General features: G+C 37.3%; 1 protein-coding gene across 4 annotated transcripts in view; it reads left to right on the top strand.

Moving 5' to 3' along the window:
- Pkn (serine/threonine-protein kinase N) overlaps nt 1-22,194 on the top strand; it is a 33,728-nt gene extending 11,534 nt beyond the window's left edge. For 2 of the 4 annotated variants that reach the window (XM_018445912.1, XM_018445910.1), the window contains exons 4-18: nt 9,327-9,430; nt 10,062-10,266; nt 10,936-11,090; nt 15,773-16,024; nt 16,099-16,249; nt 16,319-16,406; nt 16,500-16,855; nt 16,928-17,166; nt 18,085-18,252; nt 18,734-19,051; nt 19,135-19,286; nt 19,365-19,584; nt 19,670-19,777; nt 19,851-19,991; nt 20,154-22,194. In XM_018445912.1, coding sequence (XP_018301414.1) covers nt 9,327-9,430; nt 10,062-10,266; nt 10,936-11,090; nt 15,773-16,024; nt 16,099-16,249; nt 16,319-16,406; nt 16,500-16,855; nt 16,928-17,166; nt 18,085-18,252; nt 18,734-19,051; nt 19,135-19,286; nt 19,365-19,584; nt 19,670-19,777; nt 19,851-19,991; nt 20,154-20,297 — 2,801 coding nt within the window. In that variant the 3' untranslated portion in view covers nt 20,298-22,194. The remainder of the gene's footprint in view (nt 1-9,326; nt 9,431-10,061; nt 10,267-10,935; nt 11,091-15,772; nt 16,025-16,098; nt 16,250-16,318; nt 16,407-16,499; nt 16,856-16,927; nt 17,167-18,084; nt 18,253-18,733; nt 19,052-19,134; nt 19,287-19,364; nt 19,585-19,669; nt 19,778-19,850; nt 19,992-20,153) is intronic. The other 2 variants (XM_018445911.1, XM_018445913.1) reach the window with 2 other exon arrangements.
- Nucleotides 22,195-23,919: the final 1,725 nt, after the last annotated feature.

The raw sequence follows: 23,919 nt of genomic DNA, 5'->3' as shown, positions 1-23,919 counted from the left end.
TTCAATTCCTCCATGAGTTATTGCCAGTTTTGATGAGACAATAAAGAAAGGGCAGACGACGATTATCATCTGTCTTATTCGTGTCTGCGTTCCGAGACTGCTCTCTTTCGGCTCAAAATCTCTTCATGCCGCGGGACATAAATTAGGACCGATTAACAGAATTTTTTCTAATTAGAAGTCGTGGCCCTTTCTCGGTATTGATTGTATCGCGTTTCGCGTGAGTCTGCCAAATTTATAACTGAAATTCAGTCGTAGGATTGTTTTTTTCACCGCTAATGCTCTTTGGATGAACGCTTATTAACGTCATCTGAATATTCTTAGACATAAGAATTGATTCGAAGCAGAAAAACTTCTTGCTTATATGTATGGCGTTGAATTCATATGACGACTTTATATGATCATATAACGCGATTAATAGGCTAATCTAATACGTTATTCTCGGGCAAAACATCGTTTGACTCTTGAAGAATGTTTTTTTGCTGCATTATGAATGATCACTTCGTTATGCCCTGCGTGATGCGTTGTATACAGAGGAACTACAGTCTTGCGCTCGCTTTGAATTGACGGTAAGTGGTAGCAGCTATTTATACCTTGGACCCCGAGACGCTCTCTATCCACTCGAGTTAAGTCAGTCATCATCATACTCGGTCTCTAATCTAGCAACCTGCCTCGGGGTTGCTTCATTCAGTTTTCCCCCGTATGAAGGAGATGCGCCATTCATGCCCATTTCCACCAATGTGGATTAATTTTAATCTCGGTATAATTTACTGTTCATCCTTTTCTAATTCTTAGAACAAAAAAAAGTAAGTTGAACTGAGATAAAAGTTAATCTACATTGGTAGAAACGAGCATCAGTACGCCATCCTGAGACTTTTACATTGAGACGCAGCATTTCTCAAGTTACTATTATTAGATCTGTTCTTTTCAGTTGAACTTCTCACATCGTTCATCTTTCCTCTTTTTCTTTCTACGTTTCAGAGAAAAGGAGGAAAGATAAACAGTGCAAGAAGTTCAATTGAAAAGGACAGACTAATTGATGTTAACTAAGAGTTCAACAATTCTGAGAACCAACGAAGGAAATAAGGAATAAAATCCTTCTTACTGTCACACGCATTACTGTCTACTAGAGACCCTATAACAGTCTGGCCATGAGCGATTTTGTCAAAATTCTACGTGAAAGATATATATACTTTCTCCTTATATATATATATATACTATCTCATTCTAATGTTATTGTCTCTCATTCTATTATATAATTTCAATTAAAATTATAAAGTGAAACGGTATAAGTTAAAATGAGATAATATATACAAGAAAGAAGTATATGGAAAGAATGGTTTTGCTGAAGTAAAAATTTAGCTAGATATAGATCTGAAAATTTTATTGGATCAATCTAAGTAATTTCGCTGATTGCTAGAATATTAAAATTTGTTGCTCATCATACTTGAGTTTTCTACACAAATATTTTGATGGACTAACAAAATTATTGTCCGATCTGTAGTAAAATTTATAGATATTTCAGCAAAATCGTTCTTTCCTTGTATATATACTTTTCTCTCGTAGGGTTTTGACAAAATCATTCATGATCAGATTCTGTTATAGAGTCTCTACTACTGTCTACGAAAGATAATAATTCTCAAATTTACTAAAAAAATGATTCAATCGATTCAGCGCGTGGCGGTATAGTTTCGGGATCAAGGAGAAAGTTCACTCTTCTCTCTTTCTTGGCGTTTCGCGAGAATAGCGAGCGGTACAAGGCAGACGCCAACGACGACAACGCTCGTTCACTTTCCAGCTCTGCCGAGACACGCGCTCTCCTTCTGTGTGCAACGGCTAAAACGCACTTATACAAACGTACACGTACAGATGCGTGTACGATGCGAGACGATCGAGAGCGTATTACGAGAGAAGCGATCGGGATCGAGCGATCGCGCGGAGTACCGTTACACGTGCGTACATAGGCCCCGAAGCTCTCCCGGTCTCCGACTCCCTCTCTCCCCCGACCCCTCACTCCTCTCTGTATATCGAGATCGCGTTACGGCCAAACCGAACCCACGCTTTCGCATTCCATCGTCGATGCTCTCAGGGGAAGCCCTCTCCAATCCTCTTTCCTTTACCTGTCTGCTCTTACCTGACCGGCCGGCCGGCCGGACCCGATCTTTGTGGACTACCTGTCCTCCCTCCGGGTCCGATTTAAGATCCCGCGACAGCCGAAAAATCGTCCGCGCGCGCCAGAAGCATAAAACTCTGCGAAATTTCATAAAGAAATGATCAAAGTAAAGATTATTTCAAAAGAACTGTAAGCTTATACTTATGTAAAAACTATAACGGATTGGCGAATCGCTAAGAAATGAAAGTACATGTTATAAAAACGTAAATGTGTTTTACAGGTAGCAATTGGTATGGTTCGCTCTAATTATCAGTTATCTTCCTGGTGAGGAAATCCCTGATGAATCACGATACGCCTTGGCGTTGCAGTTCGATCGCGGAAATTCCGCTAGATTTTATGAGGCGAGTCGATTATGAAGCTTATTGACCGTAGGATACTACACACATGAATTTATGAAGTGCACTTTATCGAACGTGCACGTTCGTAACACAGTAACGGTATAGGGGCCAGGCATTTACGAGTTAATAAATTTTAAGTAGCCGCGCATAGATTCGTAACTAAATAAGTCACTCAACTTGCCGTTTGAAGCGTCGGAAATACAATCGCAAAAATGTATCATGCAACGTTAAAATTTTTATGTTCATGACTGAAATATTTGTGGTTCTCTAGAGAGAATAACCCTTGAGTTATTTAGCAGTGACGTAACTATAACGTAAGAATCGCTGAAATATATTTAATTTATAAGAATATTATATGTAAAGTATATTCATATATGGATTTTGTCGAAGTATCTAAAAATTTAGCTAGATTTAGATCTGAAAATAATTTTGTTGAACTACCAAAATAATTATATAAGAAACTCAAATATATGATGAGTTGCAAAAAAATTTTGATATTTTAGCTAGAATTGTTAAACTCTAGCTAAAATATCAAACTTTTTTTTGCATTGTTTGTTCATCAAAGCTTTTAAATTTTCTACATAATTATTTTGATGGTCTAACAAAATTATGTTCAATTCTGTATCTAGCTAAATTTTTAATCAACAAAATCGTTCTTTCCATTACCGTTAAATTGGACGTTCCTTCTAGCTACTTAATATAGCACAGACTTAATATAGTTCCGTAACACAAGACCCCTCCGGACGCACATAATACCGTATTGTGCAGTGTAGCTCATTGCGCTTCCGTATAACTGGAGCGGACGAATATATTGAGTTTGTTATCAGACCTCGTCAGCGCTCGTAGAATTTCTTAATCAAGTCGAGAAACGGGTGTTACGTTTTTGTTGAATGACTCTCTCAGTACACCTTCTGCGATTTTTATTACATATAGATATCTCATTTACGATCTTAATATTCGTTCTTATCGATGTGCGAAGATTCATCTGCGATATGTTATATTTAATTATTTCGTATTTCTCTCTCTCTCTCTCAAAAGTATATTGATCTTAGAAAAGTGCACATTATCACATTGAAATTTAAAAATATCTCACAATTTTATTTTGTCTAACTTATATAATACATGATTCCGATGTTATCAGTATAAATCTTGCGGGAACTGGTGCTCGAGATTATGAGCAAGTCTATAAACCTCGTATAAGATATAAACATCTTGTAACTCGTCCCATCCGTCATATAAAATCGGTGCTGTCTAACGCGGACTCTCATCCCGTTTGCACTCGTGTGCGATGCGTTCGCCGTGGATGGCAATTGACGCCTACGATCATTCAATGATTGCGGATAACCGATAGGTTCCGGTAGCCCGTGTCAAGGATATGAAGCGTTTCACGACGAGGAGAGTCTTGTTCTCGCAAATAATTATCTAATTCGTCTTCGTAGTCTCTCGGCAAATTGTGCGTCGCGACTGTGTGTGCGTCGCTGTATTACTCGAATTCGATTTTAAGTGATTTTCGCTGGCATAACTGCCGCTACATTATTGCTTTTTTAACGCAGCACTTTCTATCGGATCGGTCCCGCGATTTTCTCGATCGGTGCAACCAACCGGTGGCTCTATGCTAATAACTTAACTGCTACTTGCCGAACGCCCGGGGGTTACTTGCCCGTAGGTTTTTTAAGATGTATGCTAATTTCTCGGTACGCTTTTGCCGTTTATGCTAATCGGCGCCTCGGGTGTGTTTATGGCAAAGTTTGCCTGATACGCGATAAAAAATTGTGCTACCTGCTACTAAAGGTTACCTGGCCATTGTAGTTTTTTTTTTTTTTAGTCATTACAAGAGGTTAAATTCTGCATTCTGCCTATATTATGTATTGTCTTGAAATATGATTAAATGATTATTATCGAAAATGTTTTTAATTCAATTGTTATTTAAAAAAGAAAAAGAGAAAAGTATTTATCAAGTTTCATAAATATTGTACAACTTGAATTTTAAAAACCACGTTCAAAGAAAGCAGCTTTGCAATTATTATAAAATTCTTTAATATAATTGGTTTGTACATTTAGATTCAATGAGAAACTGTAAGACCAATCATATTGAAGAATTTTATAACTGCAATTTCAAAATTGCCACTTCTGCTGAACACAGCCACTTGTGATTTTTAAAAAGTTAGTATGCTACTTTTGCAACTCCGGTATACTTAATATATATTGATAGAATTATAATTTTTTTTTTAAGTACTAGAGATCGCGATATGTTCGTGAGAAGTTTTGATGAGTTAAACGTAAAAAATAAAAATCCGGAGATACAAAATCAATATCACGATTTTATAGATAGAAATTGATAACAATTTTTTTTATTTTATTGAAATTGAGCTGGAGTCATAATACTCTTTAATAAAGCTTTCGAGATATTATCTAGAATTCGAGAGACTGTCAGATATCCGAGAAAAGTATTTTAGCCATTGGAACTTCACAGAGATCACGCTGCGTTCACTTGACGCAATTGTTTGTTACATGACGAGATGCTAGAAACGAATGTGTGTGTAGCTCTTGATGTCGATGCTGGCTTAAATGTATAAATAAAACGCCTCGCACTCTCGCCTCTCGCGGAGTTACGGTAATTATTTTAGTCAATGCCGTAATAAGGATGTTGCTGACAATCATCACACACGAACAATTGCTTCTTACATGCATTAACGAACTGTACAAGAGCTCTCCCTCCCCGACGCGTTCATGCATTATGAAAGTATCGCTAACTCACGCTCCTGTAGATGGAACAGCTTTGACGCGAGCAGAGTTATGAATGGAATGGAGAGACGACAAGACCGACACGCATCGCGCGATAGCATTAATGCATATTGCGGTTGCATGTATAACCACTGAGAAATTACCGTATAAATTTCTGTATATTCTTGAGAGATTATTACACGAATTTTCGATCTGCGACTTTCCATGCGCATATTAAAATAATAAAATAGAAAGATTTACATATTTCCGACATATTTTTCGAAATTTGAAGGATATTAACCTTCCGTCTGCAATTTGAGTCTTTTTTTGTCCAGCTAAAATTTTCTTATTTTTCATTTCTATTACATTACTCTTTAAACCTTTTTTATAGTGAATCTCCCTCTTAAAAATTGAAAATTAAGCCACTTTTTCAAGACTACTATTTAGAGTGAGAGTTCCTTCAAAGAATTTAGAGTTGTTTTTATCTCAAATGTTATTTAATAAAAACTGAAATTTGAACAAAAATATTGAAATTTGAGAGTGAAATTTTGCTTGTGTCAAAAAAGGCTTAGATTGCAAACGGAGAGTTTAAATATCTTTTCATTTGAGTACAAAGACTAACAAAGCACTTGGTGGTTGCGTATCGCCTCGATACGTTTTGCATAACCATCTCGCGCGGTCGTTGCGCTGTCCTTTTCTCCTTTCGCTGCGAGCAAAAGGCAGAGAGCAATTATCCGTTTCTCGAGAGCGCACGCACTCTCCCTACCGAAAGGGTTGCGTGCGCCGCGCCCGGCGAGTTCATTGAACCGACACACGACAGTGGCTGCGAATAGCTGCAGCCACCTTGCGCGTTTTACACAACCACCCTTTCGTTTCTTTTTCTTTCTTTTTCTCTCCCAACCTCGCGCACATTGATACTCTCTCGGTTCGTTCGGCGAAATGGAAAGAGGCGGTTCGATGGAGAGAGCAACGAGGACAGGCGGAAGGGCGATCAGGAAGGGCGGGTAGGTGGGTGCAGTTGACGGTATCAAAAACAAGGAAAGCCTTTGTCGCCGGGCCTCCGCATGCGACGGCGGGCAAGGGCAGAAGTGCAGAATATAATGGGGCACGTGTTCGGTCGAGCTGCGCTAATGACACGGTTTCGCGGAGCTCTCGATGCCGCATTGTCCACGCAAACTCTTTTATACCGCCTCCGCCTCCGTCGTCGTTTTCGCCGCATTGTAAAACCTGGTACGTGTTTGCACATTCGCGTAGACTCGCCTCTCCGCTTCTCTCGATATTTTCTCGTTATATCTACTTGTGATTCCTGGGAATAATAGCCATCCCGCGATTGTCCGAGAGGTTTGTCGATGGAGTCACCGGGAATTGATAAGATCTATAAACTTTTATGTGCAGAGAATTAATTAACTTTTTTGCGATTGGAGCCGTAAAAATAAATTCTTGCCGGTTAGATTCTTTTCCGAGAAGTGTGCTCCGTAAGAAGAAATCTATCTGCACTGAAAGAATGATTTCGTATGAAATATTTAAAAATTTAGGTTGATACGGATCTGAAAATAATTTTGGTAGGTTATCAAAATAATTACGGATAAATCTCAAGCATGATGAGCAATGCTATAAGAAGTTTTGACGTTTTAGCTTTGAACCAGTTCAAGCGCCCTTTATAATTATTTTGACGATCTAATAAAACCATTTTTAAATCGGTATCTACCTAAATTTTTAGAGACCTCAGCGAAATCATCCTTTCCGTGTTAAATATAAAGTGTGCTGAAATATGCATAATAATGCGGAAATAATGTTCTCCCATGCAATCGATTTCAGTTCTAATTCAACATATATTTGCAGAACTTCCCAGGATATTTACGATCTTTTGCGTTCCACGTTAAAGGAGCATAAATAACATTACAAATATAGATACTTAGTTTTCGTGCCGACCGTTCAGGCATTCGTGCGATTCCTGGGCTTTAAACTAACAATTAACATACATTTTTGGTGATATATAGCGTATTTGAAGTATCGCTTGAAAAATCGCGCATCTGCTCGCTCCCTCGCATCACCTTATTCGGACACGTCAGACGTACTCGTGTGCATAGACGGTGTGCAAGCGTGTCTGTCCGCGTTCGCCCATTCGCGTCGAACGGGCACTACGCGTCGTTTATCACGACGTGCGTGCGTGCGTGCGTGCGTGCGTGCGTGCGTGCTTATGTGCGTGTGCGCGCGCACAGAGAAATCGCGGAACCGTGCAACTGTGCACGTGTTTACGGTAGCTTCCCGCGCGCCCATGGGTGCATAATGGGCATATTTCGATGGAGGAAAGGGTGCCCCACATCGCAGCACTAACGAGCTAAATTCATGCGCCAGTCATACACGATGCAACGGTGTGTCGTCGCCGAACAACGACCGACGTGAATCACATCGGCCTTGAAATAACGATGTAACCTACCGTTTAAAGTAAAATGAATTGTTCGAAGAATTGACATTTTTTTGTACTGAAATTAATCCGTCGTCTGCAATTTGAGTTTTTTTTTAGCACATGAAATTTTACTCTGAATTTCACTCTCATTTTTGCTTAAATTTATTAAATTGTGTTTTTATATTTTTTAATTTATTAAATTATATTAAATTAGATTTAGTTTTATTAAACAGTAAAGTTTTATTGAATAATATTTGAGTTGAAAACTATTTGATAATAGAAATGTTGAAAAGTAACACGAAATTTTTTTTAAAAGCCTTATAGAACTTCACAGACGGAGGGATCAAAAATATGATTGCAGACGGAGGGTTAATTTACAAGAGGATACATTCGTACATGTTTAAATGATTTGCATTACGTAAGCAATTATTTATATATATCCTTGAGGAGATTCGCAATTAGGGAGACGTCAGAGCACGTCTGCGTCATTAAAATATACGAAATATAACAGAATAACGCGATATGATTACGTAAAGTACACTGATTAATATAATTGTTGAAAGTTCCGGCGGGCACGGAAATAACGCTTGTAATTATGACTTGCGTTTCCCACACCGTTCCGGTACGAGTTACATATATGCGGTATTTTATTCGTACGCATCCTAATATTACTACATTGTGTATGCATTATTGTATTATTCGTATTAAATGTGGTCGCGAGTCTATTCGCGTACGTAGAGATTCCATCGTTTTGCGAGAGTAGCGTCTGACGCAATTGTCAGGTAATCCTCCGTTGTATCTCAAAGACGTTTATGATAGACAGGCAGAATGAACGCGGTGAAAAGGAAGCGATGGGAAATTCATAACGGCGTGTTCCTGAAACAAAGCGGGACATCACTTTTTTTTCCACACTCCCCCATATACTTGAATACGTGGGAGTCTGGGCGTTTTCAGCATGTCAGCACTAGGTGATGGAAAGTAGGATACAAGCGCGCTGTACGATCTCGCTTGTCAAATCATGGAGATTGTTAGACATGAAAAAAAGTTCACGTGTACACGGCGGCGGTTGCTTATATATTAATGTGGAAAATCCGGACGTGACGTGAAGGATACCCGCGGGCTAAAGAAAGCGGACCCGAATCGCACGTGGAACGTTAGAAACATATATATATATATGTATGTGTATGTATTTATGCATATACATGGACAGTGTTTGATAAGTTAGGCCCAGTTCCACAACTCACGGTTAACTCTTAACCGAGGTTCAACTTATTTCTCATCTCTTTCCAATTCTAAAATTAGAGAGAGACAATGAATAAGTTGAATCTCGGTTAAGAGTTAACCATGAGTTGTCGAACCGGGCCTTAGTAACTTTTTAAAAGGAGACTATGTTGAAAAATAAGTGGAATTTTAGTAAAAAAAAGTTAAAAAAGAAAGTCACTCACTTGTCAAACTTTCCTCGTGTGTATATATATGTATATATATATTATATATATATTATGTATATATATATATAATGTGTATTTATATATATATATATGCATATTTTTTATGACCACTTTTTATGCTCGTATAATGCTCCGTTTCATCGAGAGATATCTCGTTCGCCGTTTAACATTAGTATCACCGATACATCAGGTCATATAGGATTCTTTTATTTCGTGAACGTTTATTTTTGTTTCAGACACGCCTCTATCACCGATGGGGCCTTCGTCGCCGAGTCAGGAAGGTCTATTCACGGATCTTCGGCTTCTGTCCTTGGAGAAGCAGCTCAATATCGAACTGAAGGTAGAAATCCGTTTGCTGAAGAGACTATTGAATTACGATATACATTTCAAAATCACAAGCAGACATCCGCGAACACGGATGACATTACGTGATATCAAGCTGTCACTTATCAAGATTTTTAACAGCAATTGCGATATCGGAGAATATCGATAACAAAATCTTTTAATGATAAATATATATTATATGTCGATATAATGAGATAATATATATTTCTTCTTCTTGATAATATATATTTAGAATATAATTCTCGCAAAGTCGTTATGTACAACACTTTCCGAATGATTATGCAGAACTTTGATAGTTCTCTTTCACTTTTCTTGTATCAGCCTCGCGTGAGTCAGCGCAGAGTGAGTCGCTCATAGTTTTTCTGTTACTAAAAATAATCTCGTTACATCACGCAGGGATTTGAAATAATTAGACTAACGCGTCCGGACTCTTTGCAGTTATCACTTGTTAATGTAGAAGCGTTAATTATTTGCAATTATACCTTCCTATTTTCTCTTTTTAACAAAGTGGCTGATTTTTTTTGTACATTGGACTTTTAACGTGGACGTTTAACGTTCAATGCTGTATAATTAAATTTTAATAAAATAACACACGTAGAATGTCATTCGTTTTATGTCCACGGTAGGTCAAGCAGGGTGCTGAAAATATGATACAGAGTTTAACGAGTGGCCATCGCGACAAGAAACTGCTACAGGAGGCTCAACAAATGCTAGATGATTCCCGCGCTAAAATCGAGTTCCTACGTATGCGAATTATGAAGGTGCGCCAATCACGGCAGCAACAGCGAGGCGATGCACCACCACCGAACGGTGAAACAGCTAGTAATAAAGGTACATATCGGTCGTTATTAATAACAAGATGATTGAAAAAATATTTTCTTTCTTTAAAATATTTTTCTACAAATAAAACAATTAGTTTTCCAATATTGATTGTAATTAACTTAAAGACACAAGTTATACTAGCATAAATTTACGGTATCGCGTGTGAATCGGGGAGTTAAAATGCTTCGTTTATTTAAATAATGTACACGCTATCAGAAGTTCTGCTTAATTCTGTCGAACGTATCGTCAGCTTTATCGTTCTAATTGTTTGAACGACCATAGTTAAGCTATATACATTTCATTGTTAACGTGAGGTTTACGGAATGAAGACAGTAAGCTGACATTTACTGCAGTAATGAAACTGTCTCAGAACACGGTAGACATTCGTATCTCACCCAGGAATTCGTGCCGTGTATTCATTATAAAAGTACAATGTTGCATATGTTCGTTATTGTAGTAAATGGCATTTCTTGGAAGGAAGCGCTTTGTTCGTCGAAGGATATATTCGCTACGCGTGTAATGGTTTACTTTTTTCTCGCTATAAAGCGTGGGTGGATTACGTAAGAAGATAATCATGCGTCGTAGATAAATGAAAGCTTTATATGAGTAATGGTTGGCGTTGCGAGTGTGATCTTTTTGTCGAATGTAATGTGAATAATAAGTATAATGCTTTTACAGATAGGTACGAGCCCAGCTTGGAGCTCGCTTTGGAGGAAAGGGTGGAGGAGCTGCGGCATCGATTACGAATAGAAGCAGCTGTTGTAGAAGGTGCCAAGAACGTGATACGTCTTCTACAAAGTGCCAAAGTCGCTGATAAGAAGGCCCTAACCGAGGTACGTGGTCATTTCTTTTCTAATTCGCTATCCGTCGACGTGGAAACGGAAGCCGGAGTCTGCGCGTGACACGCAATCTGCGAAAGGTGTTTGTATATGTAGCGTTAAAGGAAGCCATTTACGTCACTTCGCCGACAGAGCTGTTTCGAAATGATAATAACGTGGAAATTGTCCGACTACTCTCTTAGTGAAAATGTACAATGAGGACAATTTCCGCTTCTACCGCAACAAGATGAATTTTTTTCTTTTAAATCAGCAAACGCAATATATGAGACTATACTTACTGCCTTATTTGCCATATTAAAAGTTTTTTTTAACGTAGATCATGTTTTCTATTTTAAACTGATTTAAGTTAATTGATTAGGAAAACATTTTTTATAAATTGATTAATTTACAATAGTTTCGAGAATTAGTGTTGGAGACAGGTCTCACGTGAGAGTAGTGATGTGATTTCGACGAGGGGGCGTTTGTCCGCTGCGCCGATACGAAAACGACTTCTTGTCGACAGCCGGATCGCGCGGGCGACGTCGGCGGCGTAATGCATGTCGACATGGACCCCGGAGGGTCGGTGGCGGCGTATACGCGCGTCTCTCAAAATAGCTCGCCGAATACCCGCACCACCCCGCCGTTTCTCGTGACGCCTTTTCGGGTCGCGCTTAGTTACCATCTCTCGAGAAGAACTGGCATCATCCAGTATCGTAAGCACCGATAAACCGACGACATGTGCACCGGCCGACTGCGAAGGAGGCGCCCGTGGAATGTATACGTCCATCAAGTGGACATCCAAGAAGATATCGACCACGCGTTCGGATAATCGTGGCTGTTAATTATGATCTGAACTCGAAGACTGACACGAAGCCGCCCAATGATCGTAGCCTGTTTGGAGTCGCCCCGCCGCTCTCTTCTCGAACGCTGCACTCCAAAGACTGACGTCTGCTTCAGAATCGATTTAAGCTGTCAGAATACTTGTATACTAACTGGACGCTCAAACGTCTCTGATCGAGCCATAAACAATCCGTTACTTAGCGGAAGTTTAAATCTTATTTGATCCTTGGATGCTTGAATGTGTGTAACGTATGCGAGTTACTCAGAAATAATCGATTCGTTGCCTTTTAGATTATACGTGCTAAATAATTTCACGCTCACGTAAGATATCTGTGTTTCGAATACTCTCGACTACCGGCAATTATCGAGATTGAATAGTCTACAATTGTAATTGAAATTTTTAAGCAACTTGTACACGATTTTTGTATCGTAGTACATCTCGCCTGACCGTGCATTATTATTGCGCACAATTATTACGTCAGTGATCGTCGAGCATATAGAAAATGCCACGTTATTCCAAAAAATATTTTTAATACGATTGTATGTTGCTCCAAATTTATACTGTGCTAATTATATATATTGTTGCTCTATATTGTTGTCTTACAAGAGATGGAAACCGCGATGGTTGCAACAATCGCAGAAATATTATATATGTAATATGCAGTGATGAACTGACACATCACAGCTGTTAAACATATTTTATTTGTAGAGAATAATTGAATGCAAAGCGACGATCACTATATCATATCGAAGTTGAATCTTCTGATATCGGCGCTAAAATTTTGCAACGTTAAAACGGAAAGAAACGCACTCGGATAGTTCTCGAACATACGGGACCCGAAAATAGATCGGTGGCGATGCAATACCGCAGTATTACCATCCTTCCGGGAAAAACTGCGCCACGGACGAGATTATGAAGCATAAGCAGCTCAACTCTTAAATAGATATCATTATATAAGATTTCTTTTCAATATATTACGAAATTAGATGAAGAATTAGACAAACGGTCACGGGTGATTAATCGCGGGCATTTTGTGTACGTTCGAGCAGAGAGACTTCAAATCCATGAACAGAAGAAGAATCTCTTCGATACGGAGGAGAAGAGGGCAGATCACTTGGACGTGTTTTCCTGGCAGCAGAGCCGATTGGATAACAATAATGTCGTGCGATGGATGAAGGCACGGCGGAGGCTGAGGAGGAAGAGAGGGGCAAGATGTACGGACGTCAGGATAATTCGGGCGACAGTAGCTCGAGCCAGGTGCCACCGTGGCTTGTGCGCGCCGAAGTCACGATCCGCCACGGCGACATGGTGACCTCCGAGACCGTGCGAATGCCTCCGGGTACCACTACCACCACCGACGCGGGCGGCATCCGCATGATATGCCGCTGGAACACGAGCGAACCGAACTCGACATCAACGTCAGCCACCACGTCCAACGCTTTCCTGTCGTCTGGTAGTACCGCCGGCGGCTACGGCTTTCAACGGGGCAATATACTCTTCACGTCCACACCGCCCGAGAAATCAAGCGGATCGTACACTCTGCCACGCTCGGGCTCGTCTTGTAACGACGACTCTATCTCATCTAGAGGCCGAGCGAACGTTTCTGACTCTGGCTACACTAGCGAACAGTTACGATCATCGATGCAAAAGCACGTGCAGCATTGTACTATCCACCGTAGGCGCGGATAAACCTAATCCTGAGAAAGTTCCGTCTGTCGATCAGTGGCATCGTCGAACCCCGCAATACGTCTTTTCACGTCATAAGTTCAGCACGGTTCCGGAAGTCTGTGAGGATTGTGCGGAGGGAAGCGCATCGAGTGCCTTCACCACGCATTTTTGTACTCGCGTCGCAGAAAAGACTGCCAATACCAGCAGGGCCACTGCGATAAGCAAGGACGCGGCATCGCAAACCACCGACATCGAATCGGTGCACTCATCGTCGACTGCAAAGAGCAGCAAAATTAGGAGAAAATCTGGTACTGGTGCTAACCAGCGTAGCGAGCAGAAAAAGGAGGTGAGTCATCATCATGGATTCTGCAATATGCAGTAAATATATGGAACAGATTGTTCACCACGAATCTCAAATGCGACGATCATCTTCTTTCAACAGGAAATCCGATCGCCCCCGGCATCAATTGGGAATACCAGTACCGGTCCTCCGACCGATCCAGAAAAATCGGACTCATCCGCGAAAGAGGACAGCAGTAAGCGTAAGTCGCGAACGGTGCACATCGATGTGTATTGCACAGGATCCGATGACGATGCCAGCACAGACACGATCAGCGAGGACAATCGCAGCACGCCCATGACCGTCTTTGAAAACGACGACGTCAAAGTCATTCACACTCAAGCGGCAGATAACTTGCCGCGAGGATTTCAAGATGCAAACGCGTTTCTGAAGCGCAATGCCGAGCGACGATGCTCAAGTTTCAGAAACGCACCGATGAGGATGCCCTCGTTGGCTAGCTCGAAGGGATACGATAGCGACGAGGTTCTGAGTTCCCTTTACCCCTCGCGATTCAGTTCGTACAGCGGGATACGGGATCTCGATTCCGTTCCGTGGTCCACAGTGTCGTCTAGCACGGCTCTTTCGCCGTGCGATTACGATTCGACCATGACATCATCAAAGGACACATTCTCCGATATCGAATCCCTGATCAACAGTAAATCTGGCTTGACACCTTGTGACAGCTTTGAATACGCCAATGCCGCGGATCGCGATAGAATACAGAAAATGGATGTTTTGGCGAAAGCTGGTAATGACAGAAACAGAATCTGGCGATCGCCGCAAATTGAACGGAAACATCTGCTACAGAACAGGAAGATGAGAGAGTACTTCGAGAAGCGCGAGATAAATTGGTCGTCTGGGGACAGTGCCGAGGATTCTGACGAGAGCGGAGCAGTTGGTTGGAGTTTCATATCTGGCGATGACAAATCACGATTTGTTAAAAGAGATTCGATCGTCCGTTGTACGAGCAAAGGTCAAATAAAGGAATCTAGTGTAACTAATTTAGACCCTGAGCATAGAAGTGCTCAAGAGGAACACTCTCAGTTTGCGATACACAAAGATTACGTCCCATATACGAATGTTTTACGCGATCGTATTGGTCCGTTTGGATCGAAGAGCCCTTCTCCTCTTCCTTCGACCATACCCTCCCGCGTAACGTCTCCCTTCACCACACTGTATGGAGAAAGAACTGAACATATTCTAAAAGCCTCAAAATTTGGAGCAGTAATCAGCGCGTTTCGAAAGCCTGGACATCATATAGGTCCCTCGAAAAATCCGACGTGTTCGTGCGAGCATTGCCGTAGATATTTTGAGGACGCAGGGAGAGGACGATCTTCTTCATTGAGTGAGCTCGAACGTCATCCGGCCTTCAAATCGCGAAAAGAGTGACATTCAATTTCATTAGCTCCTGAGGATTTTAAATATATTGATTCTTTAGTTTTTACAAGACGACAAATGCTTTCCACTTTGTTTATTTATGTTATAAGATTTGTATCCTTAAAAAATAAATTGCGTTCCATTGCATTCATGGCGATTAAGGACAGTAAACTTGCATATTGTGATTTGTTGTGCTTAATTTATATTTCTTAAAGTACTCCATATACTCTATACATAGCTTTTTTTATCTAAATTAATTATTACGAGGACTGCTAAAAAACACATTCTGCTGAAAATTGAGCATTTATAAAAATTAACAAAGATGTATTATATTGATTGCATCGTTAATAAATATTATGTCGGACATCATTTGTACTTATTTGTATATATAATCTCCTCGTTACATTAAACTGATGTTAAATATCTTAGCTCGTAATGACACGTTATTACATAAATCATAAATTACTACAGGCGCAAGCAAGCCTCGCGGAATCCAGTAGAAAATTGGACTTACTCAGATTGTCCCTCGAGCTCAGAAGGCAAGAGCTACCTCCCGACAGCGGTACCGCAGCTCAGTTAAAGAGAGAATTAGCTAGCGTTCAGTCGGCTAGTCCAGTTCCTGTTACATATACATCATTACAACCGTTTCGCGGTCCTTTGGAGGGTAAAGCTACTGTACCAGCTTCAGTATCTAGATGTGCAGCTGTCACAGGACAATTAGAGGTATATATCAGAGAATATACAATTAACTGATCAACGGTATTATTTCTTTGTACTACATACTGCGATGTGTTTAGGTAAGATTAATGGGATGTCAAGACTTAGTAGAAGAAGTGCCTGGGCGTACGAGGAGGGAACACCCTGCTAGTCCTGATTTACGTAGCTTCGTTAAAGGTGTTACAGGACGCAGCTCAAGCAAGTCATATAGCGTGAAAGACGAAACAAGCAGTAAGTTCTCGATATTTTGAGAATAACATCAATATCTTTGAATTCTTTACTAAATATCATTATTTTTAGATGATATTATGGCAGTTATAAAATTGGATAACCAAACCGTAGCACAAACTAGTTGGCGTCCATGTTCCCAACAAGCTTGGGACCAAAGGTAATACTAATTAATAAATGCATTAACTCTCAATTAATAAGTGAATAATTCAATTATCTTTATATTGTTATGTATTCAATAAAAATTTTTTAGGTTTTCTATTGAACTTGATAAATCAAGAGAACTTGAAATAGGCATTTATTGGAAAGATTGGAGATCTCTTTGTGCGGTCAAGTTTTTACGTTTAGAAGAATTCATTGATGACGTTCGACATGGCATGGCTCTACAGTTGGAACCACAAGGCCTTCTGTTCGCAGAAATTAAATTCCTAAATCCGATGATATCACGAAAGCCTAAATTACAGCGTCAACGTAAAATCTTTAAGCAGCAAGTGAAAAATTTCCCAAGAGCAAATCAAATGAACATAAATGTCGCGACGTGGGGTAGGCTGCTTAAACGTTCGGCGCCTTCATTGCACAATTCCAGAAGCTCAGAAAGTCCACCGTCAGGTAAAGATTAAAACTCATCTACGTAAAATACATAGTTTGTCAAGAGTTTAGCTAATATATTTTGATTTGCAGGACCACAACCGTTGCAACTTGTATTTGATACCTCAGTAGAAGATAAGCCTGAAACTCCCGGCGAAGTGCCTGATCCGGAGAAAGGTGGATTGGGTGGCGCACGGCCTCTAGGTATGTCAACATCGAGTAGTAGTCCAACTCTGCCACGTCCTCCGGAGCATCCCCCTCCACCGCCACCAACTGCGACAAAAAAACCTTCTACACCTGCACCTACACCACCTCCCAAACTAGATCAAGAGGTAAGTCTTTGTATATACGTATTTCTGTATATATCAGTATCGTTATTTTTTAAATGAAAAAAATTCAATATATTGATACACGATAATATTGTTTGTTAGAAATGTGGTTTATTGCATTATATGTATTTGTCAATCTTTGCTTTTGATGTAAAGATATATAAGATTGCTAATGTCGCAAATTGTTACGTAATTGTTATAAGTTTATGCTATTATATGATATGTGTATGGAAAGTCTTCATTATGTTACGAATACATATAATTTATTATTCTCATATATCGTATTTCTACGATATGTCTAATTTTAATCACTTTATAAGAAGATTGTAGCAATGTATTAGAATTTCAAGGCTGGGAATCTTGGTTATGGGACAAAATAGTTCATAAAATAAATGTATGATAAATAGATACATTTTCTACAAAATTATAATTCTAACGAATGTGTATATATGCACATATATATATCTTGATGGGGCATGTTATTAGATATATTATGTATTTCTGTAATTATAAAAAGGTAGTATTAGTTTAATTTGCACTTGCTTTAAAAGAATATCTTGTAGTCATTACACACTTTCTTTATTAAATGGATATATAGGTTTCTTGTTTTCTGGCAACTACATATATATATATATATGTTACATAAATTATTTTACAATGAATATAATATAATTTTATTTTCTCGCACAATCGATTAAAGCAATATATATTTACACTGTCTTTTTAATTTTTCGAAAACAAAAATTTAAACTCCCTATTATGGTAAATCATAAGCCATTGTAAAATAAATATATATTTCAAAATTCAAATTATATATTAAAGGTAATAGCTATGCATGTCTTCAGTTTAAACAATTTCAATGCGCAATCTAAAATTTGCTGCAGTCAATAAAGAGTTAGAGCTAAAGAGACAGCAATGTAGTTACAGAGTGCATTAAGGGAGTTTGATTTTCTGCACAACGAGGAAAAGGGCGGGCCTCAGGGTGCAAATTTGAGGCCCCTTGTGACAGAGCCCCGCCCTGTGCTGATTGCACCACCCTCTCCACGCACACCCTCGCCCCAACCTGTCGTCGAGTTTCCTGAGGATGAGGTACATACCCTCCACATACACACAGCATTGCTTTGCTTGCTTTAGTATGTTGCATGTAAATATTGAAGAAAAAAATATAATTTCTTGTAATGCTTTATCTTATAATGTAAATTATTTCATTTTTATCTTTATAAATTATCATCTTTTATATATATATATATATTTATCTTTAATCTTTTTCCTAATCTTTCTGTGCATTGCATGTATTTTTAATTATATTATAGTATACGCTACATAGACATGAAATTAATAATCACATAAAAATTTTAATAATTAAAATATTACAGCCTAACCTGCCATTGTAAGATCTAGGACACATCTTCAAAATGTCTTATTTTTATGATATACTAACATATAATTCTCTTTTATATATATATATATACAGTAATTACTCTTAATATACCTAACTTAATAATAACACATGAATACATTCTTTTGTCTATGTATAACTAACTATTTCAATTAGAACTTTGTCTTTCAGGTTGTATATGAAATGCCAGTTAGACCTCTTCAATATAGAGATAGTGCCTACGAGTCAAGAAGGCATTCTCAGCTCACTGGTATGACCTTGGAGAATTTCAGACTACTCTCCGTACTCGGTCGTGGACATTTCGGCAAAGTAATACTGTCGCAATATAGAAATACGGGAGAGTACTTCGCAATTAAAGCTTTGAAGAAAGGAGATATTATAGCCAGAGATGAAGTGGAGTCATTGCTTTCTGAAAAGAGAATATTCGAAGTAGCAAACACGACGCGCCATCCTTTCCTCGTTAATTTATTTGCGTGCTTTCAAACTGAGGTACGGATAATAATTCTTTACTTTAGTATTTTGAATACATTTTTGTAAGATAAAAGAGAATAAGAAAGATGAATTCTTTTTAGGCACACGTATGTTTTGTAATGGAATATGCAGCTGGCGGTGATCTTATGATGCATATACATGCTGATGTTTTTGGAGAGCCACGTGCTGTGTTCTATTCCGCTTGTGTAGTTCTCGGATTGCAATATTTACACGAAAATCGTATTATTTACAGGTATATAATGAGCATATACGTATAATTCAATAATATATTTTCATAGTTGATATATTTCATAGTATATTTCATTTGCAGAGACTTAAAGTTAGATAATCTGCTATTAGATACAGAAGGTTACGTTAAAATCGCAGATTTTGGTTTATGTAAAGAAGGTATGGGATTTGGAGACAGAACAGGTACTTTCTGCGGTACTCCTGAATTCTTAGCGCCTGAAGTACTGACGGAGACTTCTTATACCCGAGCCGTAGATTGGTGGGGTCTTGGAGTCTTAATATTTGAAATGTTGGTTGGAGAGGTAATTTTATTTCTTTGATATAATATTACATAGTTTGTTTTAAATAAATACATTATATTGGATATTAAATAAAAATGTATTTCAGTCCCCTTTCCCGGGTGATGACGAAGAAGAAGTATTTGATTCTATTGTAAATGACGAAGTACGATATCCAAGATTCCTTTCTTTAGAAGCAATTGCAATCATGAGAAGAGTAAGTATTTTTATTTTACTATTTTTTTTTGTTTCTCTATATAAAACTTATCCACGTGTATTTTCTGTAACAGTTACTCAGAAAGAATCCAGAAAGAAGATTAGGTAGCAGTGAAAGAGACGCTGAAGATGTTAAGAAACAAGCATTTTTCAGACACATAGCTTGGGATGATTTACTCCTAAGACGCGTGAAACCACCTTTTGTACCAGTAATTGTAAGTATTAATTTATTGATTCAAATTTGAATATATAAGAGAGAAAGAGAGATTACATCTATCTTGTCATGGATAAATTTTAAATATGAATTGAAGTATCAGAAGTAAATTAGATATTCTTTTAAATGTAATATTTGCATGGAAATATTTCTCTGTTATTAGCATTCGGTGGAAGATGTAAGTAATTTCGATGAAGAGTTTACATCAGAGAAGCCACAACTAACGCCTCCAAAAGATCCTCGGCCTCTTAGCGACCTAGAGCAGAGTCTATTTAAAGACTTTACTTATATGGCTGATTGGTGCTAGCCGTAATAATTAATAGAGATATTAATTATTATGATTAGTTTATGTTGATGTATATTTTCCCCATGAGAAAATATCAACATAATGGAGAAAAAATTGCTTCATGCTATGAAATCGCGCAGCCGGTGGTATTTACGCGCGTAAACGTTTATCTGAGCAATATTTATCATATGTCATACATCATGTATAGATTTTTTATTTTGGATACTATGTTAATGATCACAGTAGACACATTTACAAGAGAAATTTTTCAGCCCTAAAGTGATGTGTACATGAATGCGCAGCTCCATAGGTCTCTCTCTCGACATCTATTCATTAGTGAGACTAACATCTCATCTAACTTCTCGAGTATAACCAGATGAACTGGAACTATTGATGGTCATTGGATAATCAATCAGTCATTTGTATAACCAATCTCAAACATCATCTTGAAATTAATCAAAGACATTTTGAATGTCTTCTGTTCGAACTAAAGTAATCGGTATGACAAAGCTAAAATCCATATTTGTCTCTATGTTATTTGAATATTCCAAAAAACCCATCTGTCATTTTTGAACACTAATTTCTTCGCTTTGTTGCAACGATTACCAAGAAGCTAAAAACTTAAAAAATTTCTATTTGATATCACGTTCTCAACTTCTAATGCGGACGGATATAATTCTGGTACGGATATAACTCTCGATTGCTCATTGTCTAGTGAATGGCGCTTCGCTATGAATCTCTAAACAAGGTATCTTTTCATATAGAGATTGTGAGTCTCTGTTGTAAGTGGCCCTCATAATATCCGCCATGTTCATCAATAAGCTGGGTTGGAAAAATTGGAAGAATTGGACACAAATATTTTGTTATATCATGAATTGGATTGTTTTCAGCACTTTACGGTTGCACGTATAGAAAGTTCGGGAACAGTGAAAATATTGTCCAGCCATAAGAGAAAGTTTCTTTTTTCTTTTTTGGTTATTGATTGTCTCAGTTTCGAAGATATAAACGTGGTAATACAATAATAATCATAAAATTAAAAACGCTTTTTGTAGAAATTCACCAAAAAGTCTCTTTAATTTTTTATCTTTCTATTGATATAAATTGTATGTTTAGATTGACCTCTTGCTTAGACATTCCAGTCACAAATCCTGGATAGCCATTCTGAGGAAGAACCATCTTATATGACGAATGCAGCTTAGTTGTTCATTGCCTTAGAAATCTGCCTTCTCTAGGATTGGTCTTTTAACTTGACTGGCAGTTCTTTAGACGCTCCAATTGCGTCAGAATCTTTCTAACGTTTTGGTTTCCCAAAGTACGCTTTTTTCTGTTTAACCTTCATGATAAATTAGAATGTGTTTGAAAATGTACTGAATGCTAGGAATTATATGGTGTTAATTATTTGTAAGGGACAATGCGAAAAGTCTTCAGAGAATAACATTAATCAATAATCATCTTGTAGTGCGAAGTTCGCTCTAGAAACTTCTTTTATCGAATCTCAGGTTTTCCGCTAATGTTATGAGTTGTATGTACATCTTTAGTAAATAGTTGATATACATGAATTTACAATCTCTGGTTTGATACAAAGTAATATTGTATATGAATTTATGATCATATTTTTAAAAGTTAAGAGATTCCAATCAATTCTTGTCAAGCAAAGGAGAAAGCGATGAAGCCTATTAATCTTTCGACAAAGAAGTTTTTTCGCATATAACTGAGAATAATTTTAGATTACATTTGCAGAAGTGATCTCCAGACACTGTCCTGTTGCTAGTATTAAATATGTATGGATGTCCTTTTGCGTGAAGATATATATTATTTTCAACGTTTCGTTATCTATATATTGCTATTATGTACAGTAATACACGCAATATTACTCAAAGATTTTATATATCCTTATGGAACTTAAAGGATAATCATAATAATAAAAAAAAATATTAACATTCATTAAGAAAGCATAAAGTAAATCAAAATGTAGCTATACTTGCTCATGCTCATGTGATAAAGAATTGAAATTGAAATGGCGCTATGTATGTGCAACAATAATGATCGTTTTGACAGTAACATTTAGCACTTCGATTAAACTAATCATATATTGTCTGTTATGATAATTGGAAATTTAATCCATTTATGTATAGCTAATTTTGCAAGATTATGATGACGTTAGACATACATACGAGCCCTATGACATCATGTGAAGCAGCCCATTAATATTGTATATCAGAGTCCTTTAGGTTCGTTTAACATGTATCCCAATTATTATATTTCATCATTTTAATTATGTACATTCATATTCTAGTTCATAAGATATTTTTACTAGTTCATGTGCTTCATATCATGTATATATAAATATATTAACCAAATGTGTCGAAAGAATAATGAATGATATTTCTATGTTCAATAATTATTCGTGTAGTATTGTACGATCAATTTTAATTAACTTTATAACAAAGTACTATTGTAAGACGTCCACGTTTTACTATGAACATACTTGAACATCTTTTAAAATTCCGTTTTAATTTTGCAGAGAATATGATTTGAAAGAAGCTGTGTAATATTGGAGTAGCTATTAGATTTTACGCACGAAAAACTTTTAAATTAATTTTCCTTCTAATTATTACGGAGCTCTTCTTTACAGATGCTATTATCTACATATTGTGTAACTTTAGTATTTAATAATTAATCTTTTATAAGATTTCGATTGTTTCTTTAGAACTTCCACACATATACAATCTAAAGGTAATCCCATGATACATTTCACCCATCTCTTAAAAGGTGCCTACAATAATCGAACAATTTTTGATATGCAATATGCAATAGAATTAGAAAAATTACTGGCTATTATAGTAAGAAGTAATCCGATTGTATATAATCTTTTCGACCTGTCATTTATCTCTATATGTATGTCTTACAGTTAGAATTAAAATTGAAGATTGAATTACGGACTTTATAACGATGCAAATGAGAAAAGATATTTCAAATAGAACTTGGTAAATGTATAACTTGATATAGTTCATTTAATTTTATTGTAGATTGTCCAATTTATCATACTGTGAAATTAAAATATAGTTAAATCTTATTTTGTTAATTGTAAATATTGATTGCTGAAATCTTATTATCTATATTAGTGAGATCTACCAAGTTTTATTTTCAATATTGCTCTTTTTAATATTAATAAGGCGTAAAAATGTAATGACCAGAATTACTTGTAAACCTTTTTAATATTGAACATTATCGTGAAAAGTTAACTGTGTCATTAGTGATAGATTCGAGTATTTCGAGATCTAGTTGCCTTACTGCAATTATAAATTTATATATATATAACCATTTTGGTATCTATTTTATATATAATTCTTATACATGCAGGATGGGTTCAGATCTGTAGAAAAATATTTTAGGTATTCCTAAAATATTTTCGGATCTTGAACATAATATATGACAGTGGAAGATAATTTGAAAATATGAATAATTTTTAATATGCCTGTTTTCTATTAATGTATATAAAGTTTTAAATCCGATCTTTTTGATATTGTACGGCTCTGAAGTAAGAATATAAAATTTATGAAATTTACATGACAATGCATTTAGTAGTAAAACAGGCAGAAAAATATAATATTGTAATTTGTAAAGCAATTTGAAATGGATC

Source organism: Mycetomoellerius zeteki, unplaced genomic scaffold (assembly GCF_001594055.1).
Source record: "Mycetomoellerius zeteki isolate Tzet28-1 unplaced genomic scaffold, Tzet1.0 scaffold168, whole genome shotgun sequence".
NCBI classification, from domain to species: Eukaryota; Metazoa; Arthropoda; class Insecta; order Hymenoptera; family Formicidae; genus Mycetomoellerius; species Mycetomoellerius zeteki.
This window is presented reverse-complemented; position numbering and strand designations above follow the sequence as displayed.